This window comes from Lethenteron reissneri, unplaced genomic scaffold (assembly GCF_015708825.2).
Source record: "Lethenteron reissneri isolate LAM-NWPU_2019-01 unplaced genomic scaffold, ASM1570882v1 scaffold_1401, whole genome shotgun sequence".
In the NCBI taxonomy this organism is placed as follows: Eukaryota; Metazoa; Chordata; class Hyperoartia; order Petromyzontiformes; family Petromyzontidae; genus Lethenteron; species Lethenteron reissneri.
Genome location: NW_026891115.1, coordinates 47,515 through 62,264, shown reverse-complemented (window position 1 = coordinate 62,264; position 14,750 = coordinate 47,515). Strand labels below are relative to the sequence as shown.

At 49.9% G+C, this 14,750-nt stretch overlaps 1 protein-coding gene across 1 annotated transcript in view; it reads left to right on the top strand.

Moving 5' to 3' along the window:
• LOC133362203 (pappalysin-1-like) overlaps positions 1 to 14,750 on the top strand; it is a 56,756-nt gene that overhangs the window by 24,893 nt on the left and 17,113 nt on the right. Inside the window, 3 exon segments of the mRNA XM_061581143.1 lie at positions 225 to 393; positions 9,092 to 9,230; positions 12,001 to 12,131. Of these exon segments, the coding sequence (XP_061437127.1) occupies positions 225 to 393; positions 9,092 to 9,230; positions 12,001 to 12,131 (439 nt within the window).

The following is a 14,750-nucleotide window of genomic DNA, read 5'->3' as shown; positions in this document are numbered from 1 at the left end:
GATCCCTGCAGTCACGAAAACTTCACATCAAGATTGTTTCACTGCTGTCATTTGTGGCAAGGTCACTTCTGAAAAAGAGCGACTACAGCTCCGTGGACCTTACCTGGGGAAGAAAAAAAATGTTTAATAGTTTTAGATGGCGAGCACACACACACACGTGCGCTCAGCCAACACGCTCGCAAATCACCCGGCTCCTGCCGCCGCCCGCCTCCCTCCCTCCCCAGGGGGTTCAAGGTGAGGTGCACGGACAGTGGCCACTGGGAGGAGGGCGGCTGCGTGCCCGTGCAGTGCCCCCCGCTGCCGCCAGTGCTGCACGGCTCCTACACGTGCACGCAGCGCTGGCAGCTCGGCTCCCGCTGCTGGGTCAACTGCAGCACCGCCAGCGCCAGCAAGGTCCCGCACACCTCGCACGAGCACAAAGATCCCCCCCCCGCCCCCACGTAGCCTCGACGGACTTGTTGTTGGGGGCACGTGCTGTCAGCACGAGGGGGTCGGTGGGCAGCAGCGCGCCCGGCCGCGTCTGTGTCTCTGGCGTGGCGATGGTGACCACACGCCGCCGCGCCACACACTCGTGGCCTGGGGGAGGCCCAGCACCGCTTCAGATAATCGTCACTGGCGTTGGCTGTGAACAGGAATCAAACTCAGGTCGCCGGGTTTGTAGCGCAGCGCGCACACGCACACACACATTTACAGTGACACACACACACAGTGACACACACACACACTGACACACACACACAACAACAACAACAACCGCCATTCGCCACTAAGTGGCGGTGACGTCACCACGATGCTTGTGCCAGGCCAAGTGCACCTTGAGGCCACGTGAAGTGTCGAAAGCCCGCTGGCAGGAGGTCACGGGGCAGACCCAGGTGCCACGGGTCGACTGACCGAGATGACCGAGATGACTGGCTGATGCACCACCTGTGCCCCCTACTGTGCCAACTTGCTGTGCTTTAGCCACCCGGCGCTCCGCTCGTTGTTGTGAGCGTCGCTCCTCCGCCCTCCGTTGTTGTTGGAGGGCGACTGCCTCCAACTGCCCAGTAGCGTCCTTCACGAGCCTCCTCCACTGAGGCCGATCTTGACACCGCTGGTACCAGTCATCGGCAAGTCCACTCAGCTCCACGTCCTCCTGTACCACATCACTCCATCTCTTCTCCAGCCCGTGCCGCGCCCGTCTAGCCCCCTCGATCCGGCCGAACAAAAGCTGTTTAGGCATGCGGTGGCTGGGCATGCGGGCTACATGACCCAGCCAACGCAGCCTTGCCTGCCGGAGGAGCTCACTGATGGGACTTTGCCCAGATCTTTCAAGGATTTGTGAGCTCCTCACACAATCCAGCCTGGTTAAACCCAGGATGGATCGTAGGCAGGCCAGCCCTAAATGTTTCCAACCGGCGAAGATGCTCCACCAGGGGGGTCCACGTCTCGCAAGCGTAGAGAAGGGAGGGAATGACCGTGGCCGAGAAGACCTGAAGCTTCGTGTGGAGCGACAGACCAGGTAGCTTCCACACAGCGTTACGCAACCGATGAAAAGATATTGCCGCTCGACTGATTCGGAGTGAGACCTCTGCTGATAGACTGGAGCCGGTCATAAGCACACTGCCCAGGTATGGGAAACTCTCCACTCTCTCCACAACTGCCCCATCACCAATTGGGAGTTGTGGGGGTGGAGTGTCCGATGGTACAAAATACCCAGGCAGGTGCTTAGTTTTGGTGGGGCTGATGGTAAGGCCCCACCTCTTAGTGGCACGCTCCAGTCTCAGCAGCAGCGCCTCCAACTCCTCTTCTGAATGAGCAGCTATTACCAAATCATCGGCATACATAACGTGGTTGACCAATAGGGAGCCATCCCTTGATCGCACCCGGGCGTCGATCAGCCTCCCATTATATCTGTACCAAATAGAAATTCCCCCGGTACAGCTATTGAAGGCTTCACGAACTACGCGGTCAAAATAGATGTTAAATAATGTGGGAGCCAGAGGACATCCCTGTCGCACCCCAAGGTGTACAGGGAAAGGCTCCGACTCCCGGCCACGTAGTTTTACCCGGGCCCGCTCACCATCATGAAGGTCCTTAATGATCGTGAGCAGAGGGTCAGGGACTCCGAAAGCACGAAGAACAACCCAGAGCCCAGTCCTACTGATGGTATCATAGGCCTTGACCAGGTCAATAAAGCAGAGATGTAGGTCTTTTTGGAATTCCCTACACCTCTGCTGTAGCAGACGGACAGAAAATATGGCATCTGTGCAGGACCGCCCTTTCCTGAAACCGCATTGGGGCTCCGCAAGCCTCTCCTCAGCGTGCCTAGCAAGGCGATGTTGAATAATCCTTGCCAGGACCTTACCCGGCACACTGAGGAGTGAGATGCCCCTGTAGTTGTTACAGTCGGTACGGTCCCCCTTCTTAAAGAGGGGAACCACCAGGGCATCCTTCCAGTCCTGCGGAACCCGTCCAGTGGTCCAGACTGTTGTTATGATGTCATATAGGGCAGTCTGTGCACAAACGCCACCCTCCCTCAGCATTTCGCTTGGGAGATCATCTCTGCCCGGTGCCTTTCCTGGTCTCAGACTCCGGATCGCCTTCAGTACTTCCTCAACAGATGGCACCTCAGCCAGCCACTCACAGGGGGTGACCTCTTCCAATATTTGAGGCACCGCAGCCTCAGCAGGGTTATCACCACTTTGTGCCATGATGTTTTCCTGGCTGAGAGAATTTCCCTCCCCCAGGACCTCACAGAAATGCTCAGCAAATCTGCAAACCTGTTCCTGGGGGTCGGAGATTGGATCACCGTTTTTTCCTCTAATGATGGTAATAGGTGTGGCGCTGCAGGTTACTTTTTTGATGGAGTTAAATAGTGATTTGTGATCACGGGCCACTGAGGCAGACTCCATCTCCTCAGCAACCCGCGACCACCACCCATCCTTACAGCGCCTGACGGCTCTCCGAACTTCTGAGCGAAGGCTGCGGTAAACCTCCTCATTCTCTGACGTGGGATGCTGTAGGCGATGAGAGTGGGCCTGACGCTTTTTCTCAATTAACCTGAACACCTCCTCTGTCAGCCAGGGTTTCTGGGGAGGTCTGGACCGCGTACCCAAAGCAGCCATTGCAGCTGCATGAGTCACAGTCTTAAACCTCGCCCATTTCCCCTCGACATCAGGTGGAGTGGGGGACGATGCCAACCCCAGCTGCAAGCGATGATGAAATTCTCGCTTGCAACTTTCATCAGCTAACTGAGACCAGGCCACTTTTGGTTGGAATGGGATCCTGGGTGTACACCCACCACCGGAGTGGAAGAAAGGCAGGCGCATCTTACAGATGACTAGTCGATGGTCAGAGGACAGATCAGCTCCACGGTAGGTCCTGGTGTCAAGGACATGGGCTCGCATCCGCTGGTCCGTCACTATGTAGTCCAGCAGATGTTCTTGCTTGGACCCGGCATGTATCCATGATGTTGTGTGGATGCGCCGATGCCGGAACAGCGTGTTGGTAATTACAAGCCCATGGGCTGCACAAAAATCTAGCAGCCTCCTACCGTTATTATTGAGCTGATCTGGCCCATGCCTTCCAATCACTCCAGACCAGGTACCAGCATCATGACCAACTCGGGCATTGAAGTCACCCAACAAGATGACTCTGTCCCGAGTGGCCACTTTAGCCAGCACCTGTGACAGGAGGTCATAGAAAGAGTCTGACTCATCGGCTTTGCCTGCATCCCTCCACGGATGTTCGTCTTCGGTGGGGGCATAAGTAACCACGACCACCACTCCTCGCCTCTGGTTGATGGGAAGGCGAGCCAAAAGTATCCTGGGGCTTACAGCTTCCCACACCTCACCGCCACGCTCCCACGCCCCCTTCATTCTTTTGTTCAGAAGAAGAGCCACACCCTGTTGTTTGGCAGTCTCCTGCCCCGAGTAGAGGACTGTCCACCCCTCATGGTGGCAGGAGCCAGAACCGGTCCACCGGACCTCCTGAATGCCACAGAGATCCAGGCGGTACCGGTCCAGCTCCCGACAGAGGAGTGGCAGCCTCTCCTCCGCAGTGAGCGTTCGAACATTCCACGTGGCCATCCGCAATGGTTTTTTGTTGTTTCTGGAGGAGCCCCGAGGGTGAAAATTCAATCTCCTGGCTCCGCCAAATGGGGTTTGGCCAGGAGACGTCATAAAAGCCTGACCCCCCGGGGCCTCCGGCACAAGCTTATTTGTTTCAGGTTTATGTTTAATTCGTGGTTTAGTGGTGGTTAATTGAAGGTGGAGGGGTTACCAGCCCCTCACACCCGTCCAGAGCCCCTGTTTAGCCACTGTGGTGGTCATGGCGTCTGTGACACACACACACACACAGTGACACACACACACACACAGTGACACACACACACACAGTGACACACACACACACAGTGACACACACATTTACAGTGACACACACACAGTGACACACACACACACAGTGACACACACACACACAGTGACACACACACACATTTACAGTGACACACACACACACATTTACAGTGACACACACACACACATTTACAGTGACACACACATTTACAGTGACACACACACACAGTGATACACACACACAGTGACACACACACACATTTACAGTGACACACACACACACATTTACAGTGACACACACACACATTTACAGTGACACACACACACATTTACAGTGACACACATTTACAGTGACACACACACATTTACAGTGACACACATTTACAGTGGCACACACATGAACAGTGACATACACATTTACAGTAACACACACACACATTTACAGTGACATACACATTTACAGTAACACACACACACATTTACAGTGACACACATTTACAGTGACACACACACATTTACAGTGACACACACATTTACAGTGACACACACATTTACAGTGACACACACATTTACAGTAACACACACATTTACAGTGACACACACATTAACAGTGACACACACATTTACAGTGACACACACATTTACAGTGACACACACATTTACAGTGACACTCAGATTTACAGTAACACACACACATTATACAGTGACACACACACATTTACAGTAATACACACACACACATTTACAGTGACACACACACACATTTACAGTAACACACACACATTTACAGTAACACACACACACAGTGACACACACACACAGTGACACACACACAGTGACACACACAGTGACACACACATTTACAGTAACACACACACATTAACAGTGACACACACATTTACAGTAACACACACACATTAACAGTGACACACACATTTACAGTAACACACACACATTAACAGTGACACACACATACATTTACAGTAACACACACACATTTACAGTAACACACACACATTAACAGTGACACACACATTTACAGTAACACACACACATTAACAGTGACACACACATTAACAGTGACACACACACATTTACAGTAACACACACACATTTACAGTAACACACACATTAACAGTGACACACACATTTACAGTAACACACACACATTAACAGTAACACACACACACATTTACAGTAACACACACACATTAACAGTGACACACATTTACAGTGACACACACATTTACAGTGACACACACATTAACAGTGACACACACACATTTACAATAACACACACACATTAACAGTGACACACACACATTAACAGTGACACACACACACATTTACAGTAACACACACATTTACAGTAACACACACACATTTACAGTAACACACACATTTACAGTAACACACACACATTTACTAGTGACACACACATTTACAGTAACACACACATTAACAGTGACACACACACATTTACAGTGACACACACACATTTACAGTGACACACACATTAACAGTGACACACACACACATTTACAGTAACACACACACATTTACTAGTGACACACACATTTACAGTAACACACACATTAACAGTGACACACACACATTTACAGTGACACACACACATTTACAGTGACACACACACATTTACAGTGACACACACACACATTTACAGTGACACACACACACATTTACAGTGACACACATTACAGTGACACAACACACATTTACAGTGAACACACACATTTACAGTAACACAACACACACATTACAGTGACACACACACATTTACAGTGACACACACACATTTACAGTGACACACACATTTACAGTGACACACATTTACAGTAACACACACATTAACAGTGACACACACATTTACAGTAACACACACACATTAACAGTAACACACACACACATTTACAGTAACACACACACATTAACAGTGACACACATTTACAGTGACACACACATTAACAGTGACACACACACATTTACAATAACACACACACACATTAACAGTGACACACACACATTAACAGTGACACACACACACATTTACAGTAACACACACATTTACAGTAACACACACACATTTACAGTAACACACACACATTTACAGTAACACACACACATTTACTAGTGACACACACATTTACAGTAACACACACATTAACAGTGACACACACACATTTACAGTGACACACACACATTTACAGTGACACACACATTAACAGTGACACACACACACATTTACAGTAACACACACACATTTACTAGTGACACACACATTTACAGTAACACACACATTAACAGTGACACACACACATTTACAGTGACACACACACATTTACAGTGACACACACACATTTACAGTGACACACACACACATTTACAGTGACACACACACACATTTACAGTGACACACATTTACAGTGACACACACACATTTACAGTAACACACACACATTTACAGTGACACACACACATTTACAGTGACACACACACATTTACAGTGACACACACATTTACAGTGACACACATTTACAGTAACACACACACATTATACAATGACACACATTAACAGTGACACACACATTAACAGTGACACACACATTTACAGTGACACACACATTTACAGTGACACACACATTTACAGTGACACACATTTACAGTAACACACACACATTATACAATGACACACATTAACAGTGACACACACATTAACAGTGACACACACATTTACAGTGACACACACATTTACAGTGACACACACATTTACAGTGACACACACATTTACAGTGACACACATTTACAGTAACACACACACATTATACAATGACACACATTTACAGTGACACACACACATTAACAGTGACACACACATTTACAGTGACACACACATTATACAGTGACACACAGATTTACAGTAACACACACATTTACAGTGACACACACACATTTACAGTGACACACATTTACAGTGACACACACACACACATTTACAGTAACACACACACATTTACAGTAACACACACACACATTTACAGTAACACACACACACATTTACAGTGACACACATTAACAGTGACACACACACACATTAACAGTGACACACACACATTTACAGTATGACACACACACACATTTACAGTAACACACACACACATTTACAGTAACACACACACACATTTACAGTGACACACATTAACAGTGACACACACACACATTAACAGTGACACACACACATTTACAGTATGACACACACACATTTACAGTGACACACACACATTTACAGTAACACACACACACATTTACAGTAACACACACACACATTTACAGTGACACACATTAACAGTGACACACACACACATTAACAGTGACACACACACATTTACAGTATGACACACACACATTTACAGTATGACACACACACATTTACAGTATGACACACATTTACAGTGACACACACACACATTTACAGTGACACACACGCACTCTGAATATGCACTAAGTTTCACGGGGACCTCCTGTGGCTGTTATTGTTTTTCCCGGGGGCCATTTATACGTTCAGTGCCTTCCCTTGAGCGTGTTTGCAACCTCCCCTTTCTGATGCCTTAGGAATGACACTGTAACTGTCGTACAGGAATTGCACGCAATGGTTTACATGGTTTTGGAAACATGGAATGCTGGAAAAATAAAATGGTTACAATAGTGGAACAGTGCGCCAAGAAGTGTGGATAGGTGCGTGCACGGCGCAGGTTGGATGCACCATGCTAGCGGCTGGGAGCAGCACGTGGGCTTGGGCAGGAGGCCGTCACCGCGTGGGATGATGGCCTCGTGACGGTCGAGATTCATGACGGATTGGCAGCCAGGTGAGGGGACCGGGGAGATGGAGCGGAAAAGACAGCTGGCGTGTGTGAGTACGAGATGGATTGCCACATTGCAGGACCAAGGGAGATGATGAAGGCTTGGGGGGGGGGGGGGAGAGGCCTTCATCCAGCATTGAATTGACTGAAGATGATGATGAATGCATCAGCTGATTTATATCATATTTGGGTATTGCCAAACTCATGATGTTGATTAGATGCCTCGAGGCATTGCAATTGATGTTACTCATGAGTTGACAAGTGTGCGCGTGTGTGTGTGAAAGATCTGGGCAAAGTCCCATCGGTGAGCTCCTCCGGCAGGCGAGGCTGCGTTGGCTGGGTCATGTAGCCCGCATGCCCAGCCACCGCATGCCTAAACAGCTCTTGTTTGGCCAGATAGAGGGGGCTAAACGGGCGCGGCACGGGCTAGAGAAGAGATGGAGTGATGTGGTACAGGAGGACGTGGAGCTGAGTGGACTTGCCGATGACTGGTACCAGCGGTGTCAAGATCGGCCTCAGTGGAGGAGGCTCGTGAAGGACGCTACTGGGCAGTTGGAGGCAGTCGCCCTCCAACAACAACGGAGGGCAGAGGAGCGACGCTCACAACAACGAGCGGAGCGCCGGGTGGCTAAAGCACAGCAAGTTTGTACAGTAGGGGGCACAGGTGGTGCATCAGCCAGTCATCTCGGTCATCTCGGTCAGTCGACCCGTGGCACCTGCTGGGTCTGCCCCGTGACCTCCTGCCAGCGGGCGTTCGACACTTCACGTGGCCTCAAGGTGCACTTGGCCTGGCACAAGCGTCGTGGTGACGTCACCGCCACTTAGTGGCGAATGGCGGTTGTTGTTGTTGTGTGTGTCTCTGTATTGGACCAGCAGAACCACACAGTGATCCGGTGCAGCAAGAATGGACGCTGGAGTGGGGAACTGCAGCTGTGCCCGCACGAGCAGGGCGAGTGCACCGCCCCGGACCCTCCGTTCATCATCACATGCGACTGCCCTACCGGATACGGAATAGGTAACGGCGTAGCTGGCTTCTCAAACATATTTGTATATTTTGTTGAGTATTTATGGGGTTATGGGGGTAGTAGCACAGCAGCGGTAGACACGCCTCGAATGGATGTGTGTGAAAAAGAGCTTCGTAACTCATCGGATTCTTCCAATATAAAATGAATATTCTGATTCTGTGTGTGTGTGTATAGTGGGAGTGATACTGATCACCCACCCCCTCATGGTGCTCACTGACAGCACTTGCCCCTGCAGTCTTTTGAGACTATACCGGTGATCTTCTTCCATAGCTGTAGTGTCGTGGGCAGCGTGCAAACCGGCAACCGAGTTCGTTTCCGGCTTGCGGCTAATATTCAGCGACGAATATCTGAACCAGTCCTGGGCCTCCACTGGGTCAACTCAGCCTGAAATGAGTACTTGGTGTGTGACGTGTGAGCAGGCGTGGTGCTGACCACCCACCCCCCCCCCCCGGCCTTCATAGGTGCTCACTAGCAGAACTTGCCCAAGCAGCTTGCTAAAGGCTATATTTTTGTCTTTTATATATATACAAGGTGGCACTGGAACATTGAGATTATTTGGTTTGAAATCCACAGAAAGAAAATTTGAAAAAAGAAAGAAAATTTGAAAAACGTCTTTTTTCTAATTTTCTTGCGGTGGATTTCACACCTGATGATGATTGCTGCTTGTGTTGCAGTCGAAACGTCGTGAGAATTTTTTTTGTTTTATATTCATATTATTTTATTATCTCCCTTCTACGTGACTTTACCGAAAGAACCAAGAACACACGTTTGAATGTAGAACCAAACGATGGGACAACAGCTGGTGAACAATGTTGTACATTGTACCTGAGAAATGTATCAACCAAATAATCTCAATGTTCCAGTTCCACCTTGTATATATATAATAAAGACAAAGATTCCCCCATAGAGCCTTTAGCAAGCTTCCCCATCGTTTGGTTCCACATTCAAACGGGAGTTGCTTTTAATTGAAATTCTCTCTCGCACCTCCCCGCGAGTTTTGCGTCTTGGGTTTGGGCCTGTGCGTGTCTGTTCGGCACGGCGGTTCCAACACTTCACCCGACGTGTCGGGGGCTTCTTCGGGGGAAGTGAATGAAGAAGGTCCCAGCACGTGGAGTGAAACGTCGGGCATCGTGCCAGGCTAAAAGGCACGACGGGCAAAACTCAGAAGACACAGCGGAGAGAGCTTTGTGTCGTAACCTACGCGGTGGCAAATCCACTTGCAGTTGCCACTTGCTGCTGCTACGTGTGTGTGTCTGTGTGTGTGTCTCTGTGTGTGTCTCTGTGTGTCTGTGTGTGTGTCTCTGTGTCACTGTGTGTGTGTCACTGTGTCTCTGTGTGTGTGTCACTGTGTGTATGTGTGTGTGTCTGTGTATATGTGCCTGTGTGTCTGTGTGTGCCACTTGTAGCTTTACAAAGGAGAGTAAATTTGCTCCATTTTTTTTGTTCACTTTTCTTGAAGGGGGATTTTCCAAATCGTTGTGCTCGTGGGGGAATAAAAAAATGCCACCTTGTCAATCGAAGTTTTCCAGTTTCTTAAAAAGCTTCGGCTTTACAACGATTGGTCGGTCAAGGTGTTGCCCACTCCGTCTCTCTGCTCAGAAGGTCCATTGCCCCGACATATCAGTCTCCTCCTGTACAGATTTGTTCCCGTTGTAAGGCAACGGTCATCACGAAAGTGTGGAGAGAAGTTTTTGAAACTGTCACCCTCGCAATCGCCGCAACTGCCAATCTCGGCGCTCTATCCATTAGGCGCACGAATCGATCTCATCTTTGGCCGCCCCACGGCACAGCCCCGAATCTCTGCCGCCGGACCGCACTCCGTGACGCTTGTCATTTCGTGCGGAAGAACATTTCACTTTAGTGGGGAACAACAGTCGGTCGTAATTATGATCATTTTAATTCAAAGGGTGCCCTTAATTTGATCCCAGAATACCAAGCGTGTTAAAGATGAATGACTCAGTGCGAGGTAATGAGGGAGAGAATGACTCGAGGGACAAGATGGAGGACTCGAGAGAGAGGCCCTTTGAAACAGGACGGGTCTTCCGCAGGGACTTAGAAGCAGAGGTCGCAACCGGGTACCCGATACCCGCACCCTACCCGATACCCGGCTACCCGTACCCGGCCGGGTAGCCGGGTATCGGGTATCCGTTTGCGACCCTGGTGCGGCCGGGTACGCGTAGACCGTGAGTCACAGGTGAGTCACCGTTTGTCGCTCATTTCCCAACGTCTTGTCTCTTCTCACAATTCAAGTTCCTAGAATCAACCCACCCGCGCCTGCAACATGGCTTCGTCCCAGAGGTCACAATCGGATACCCGATACCCGTACCCTACCCGTACCCGTACTCTACCCGTACCCGGCCGGGTACGGGTAGGGTACGGGTACGGCCGGGTACGGGTACCCGTTTGCGACCCTGGTGCGGCCGGGTACGGGTAGGGAATCAAAACCCGTTTGCGACCTCTGCTTAGAAGGTCTCCATTGACTCTTTTTGAGCTCCGAGGGCACACTCGGGGCGCCGTGCAGACACAAAATCTCGATCGCTACAGATTCCGAGTCGTCCAACGGCAAGCGCCTCGTGACGGTGAACGTGTATGTGTGTTGAACTGCTTTAGCAACGCACGTAGCACGCCATGCTCATCGGAAGTACGGCGGGGGGGGGAGGGTGTGAGGACAACAAACTAAACACAAGAAGCAGTTCAACATCTACACGTGATGACGACGATGGCGGTGGTGATGGTGGTTTGGTGTCTCCCTGTTGCCAGGATCCGTGTGCAAAACAAGCTGCCTGATCCCACACAGCGACTCCGTTTTGCTCCCTGAGAATGTCACCGTCCCGGAGAAGATCACCGCCCCGTCGCTGCCGCACTGGTGGACACTCCCCACCAAAGTTGAGGTCGGTCCTTTCTTGAAGCCGCGCGTGAGGATTTGCGTGCGGTGGGCACCCCCTCCCCCCCTCAACCTTTTCCCGTTCCGATGGCGTACGCACGTGTCACGTGTGCGCCATCGGTTCTTTACAATTCCATTCTGTGGACGCGTGTGTGATTCCGCTCCGATGACGTTCGTACACGTCAAGCCATGCGGGCGCGTGGGGCACGGTTTTGCGCCAGCTATCGCAGAGTGAGTTTGTGTCGCTACAGTTCTCTGCATTGTGTTAAAAAACAGTGGCGCTATAACTCTCCAAATACCATTAACACTGAACCGCTCGCATGTTCTGAGATTGGGCGGTGAATGGGACTCCACCACCCTGCAACTTGGAGACATCTCAGACACGGGAACAGGTTAAATGCCTCAGCAGCTGCAAGCGCCTTGCGTCACTCACACCTCGTCTCAACAATCCCAGTGCTCTGCTGCTGCAGGTTTACGCGCGAGTCTGCCAGCGCGGCAGTGGTGTTGCGATATGGTTTTTCTCGATGAAGTACATTGTGAGAAGTTTCATGTGCCAGTGCACACACAACCTCTGTTTTGCGTGACCTCACGGGGGATCTTGAGGGTCCACTGCGAAACAAACGGTGCCATCTTCCTTCGGTCGGTAAAAACCCCCGTGATTAACCAGGGCGGTCCATGGGCTTGAAGCGCGAAAATCTGCAAGCAACGGAAAATGCGCTGCTGGTGCTGCTGAGCCATGTCACCTTGTGTTGACATTGCGAGGATGTTTTTTTCGTCTGCATTCTTGAAACCAAGCTTTCTTGATTTGTTTTACAGTTGGCTTTAGACGGCTGCAGCGTTGGTTTAAATCACGGCGCGCTCCAGTTATGTGTCGGTATGAAGGTGTGTTCACGTTTTCATTGCACGCCTGCATCTCCGTTATGAAGGGGAGGATAAATGGTTTAAACCAAACGAAAGTCGCTCAAGTTGAGTTCTACACTTTTGTGACAACGTGCGACAGCAGTCGCTTCCACGGTGCATCGACTGATCCTCTATTAATATCGATTCTGCGAAATCCGCTTTCGAGGGCCGTTCTCTCAAGCGCACCTGCGATGAACGCCGTTGGCTACGTACGACGTGAAACAAGTTGAGCATCCACACGAGACCCGCTTAAAGCCGTGCGGTGGTAGCGGCAGCAATGGCGTCGTCACCAGCAGTTGCAGAACGGCAAACAACATCCGTATGCAGCGACACACTCGGAGAGACAGGGAAGTAGGAGGCACTCTGTTTATTAGCAGCCTTCACGAGCTACAAGGGGCAACAACAACAACAACAACACACCCCCAGTCAGGATGGCCGGCAGACCGCCGGACTGACGACGCCCGAGAAGGTGAAGACATCGACGAAGACTCCATCAGCACGACGGGGGGATCCCACTCCAAGCGACAGCCCCGAGCTTCCGTTCTGGGTCCACTTTTATCCTCCCGGCCACGCCCCCCTTCTAGAACGTACCAGCGGGTTCCCGGGCTCACCTCACGTGCCCCCCCCCCCCCCTGTCACCTTTCCCCGACACCCCTCTCTCTGACTTGTCACGTGACCTGCCGACAGGCAGGGCTGCTGTTGCTGCTGCTGCAACTGCAGATTCTCCCCCTTCTCTGGCAGCAACCCGCGCTGTGCTGCGTAGTGACCCGTTCCATGTCATTGCACTTTTCTAAATACATTAACGCCCCCTGCATGCACCCCCCCCCCACCGCCTCGGGTCCCTCTAACTGTAGGCGCACAGTGATTGCATCACCTTTCTCTATTCAAGACGGGAAACAGGTTGGAATGTTGAGACGATGCGCAAACGACGAGCTCGATTGCGAACGTGGCGGGGCGTTTGCTCTCCCAACACGCAACTGGACGGGGGGGGCTGAAGCAGTGACAAGTTGTGTTGGATCTATGCCCTGTTTTCCGTTATTAATATTAAGAATAATTAAGAAAAAAAAATTATTTTTGTTTTTATTATATCTATATATTTGTTTTTAATAATGAGGACGGCTCACTTCTCCTCACGGGCACACCGGGAGTCCATGAGACATGGAGGGCGGTTGAAATGATAGGAATTCGGTCACAAGAGGTCATAGACATCCAGACGGACAAAAAGATGTATGGACTAAACCTCCCAAGACATCTGGAGATGTACAGATAAGGTGCAGAGTGAATAACGGTTGAAACTTCGCGTTTTCTTAACGTTTCCCTCACCGAAAAGTAGAAACTTAACAAAGATAATTAACCAACAAACAATAATATTTTTACTATTATTATATGTTTCCTACTTACACGACCTTCCAAAAAAACTAAAGAGTACGAATTCCAGAAAGCTTAAGTGCATGTGCACTTAACCTCAGGACATAAAAAAATTAACTCACAATAAAACACCAATCTCTGGAGAACTAAACTTGGCGAAGCCCAAAATAATAATGTGACGAGGATCATGGCGAATATTCATTAAACATAGACGAATGATAACCACGATACTAAGACCGAAGGAACTCATAAAATATAATTCAAGAATAAATGTAACACACAGGACCACATAAATGTATTGCAAACATCTCCTCGACCACCTTTGTCTTCCAGCGGGGTCTGACCTCAGAATGACCCA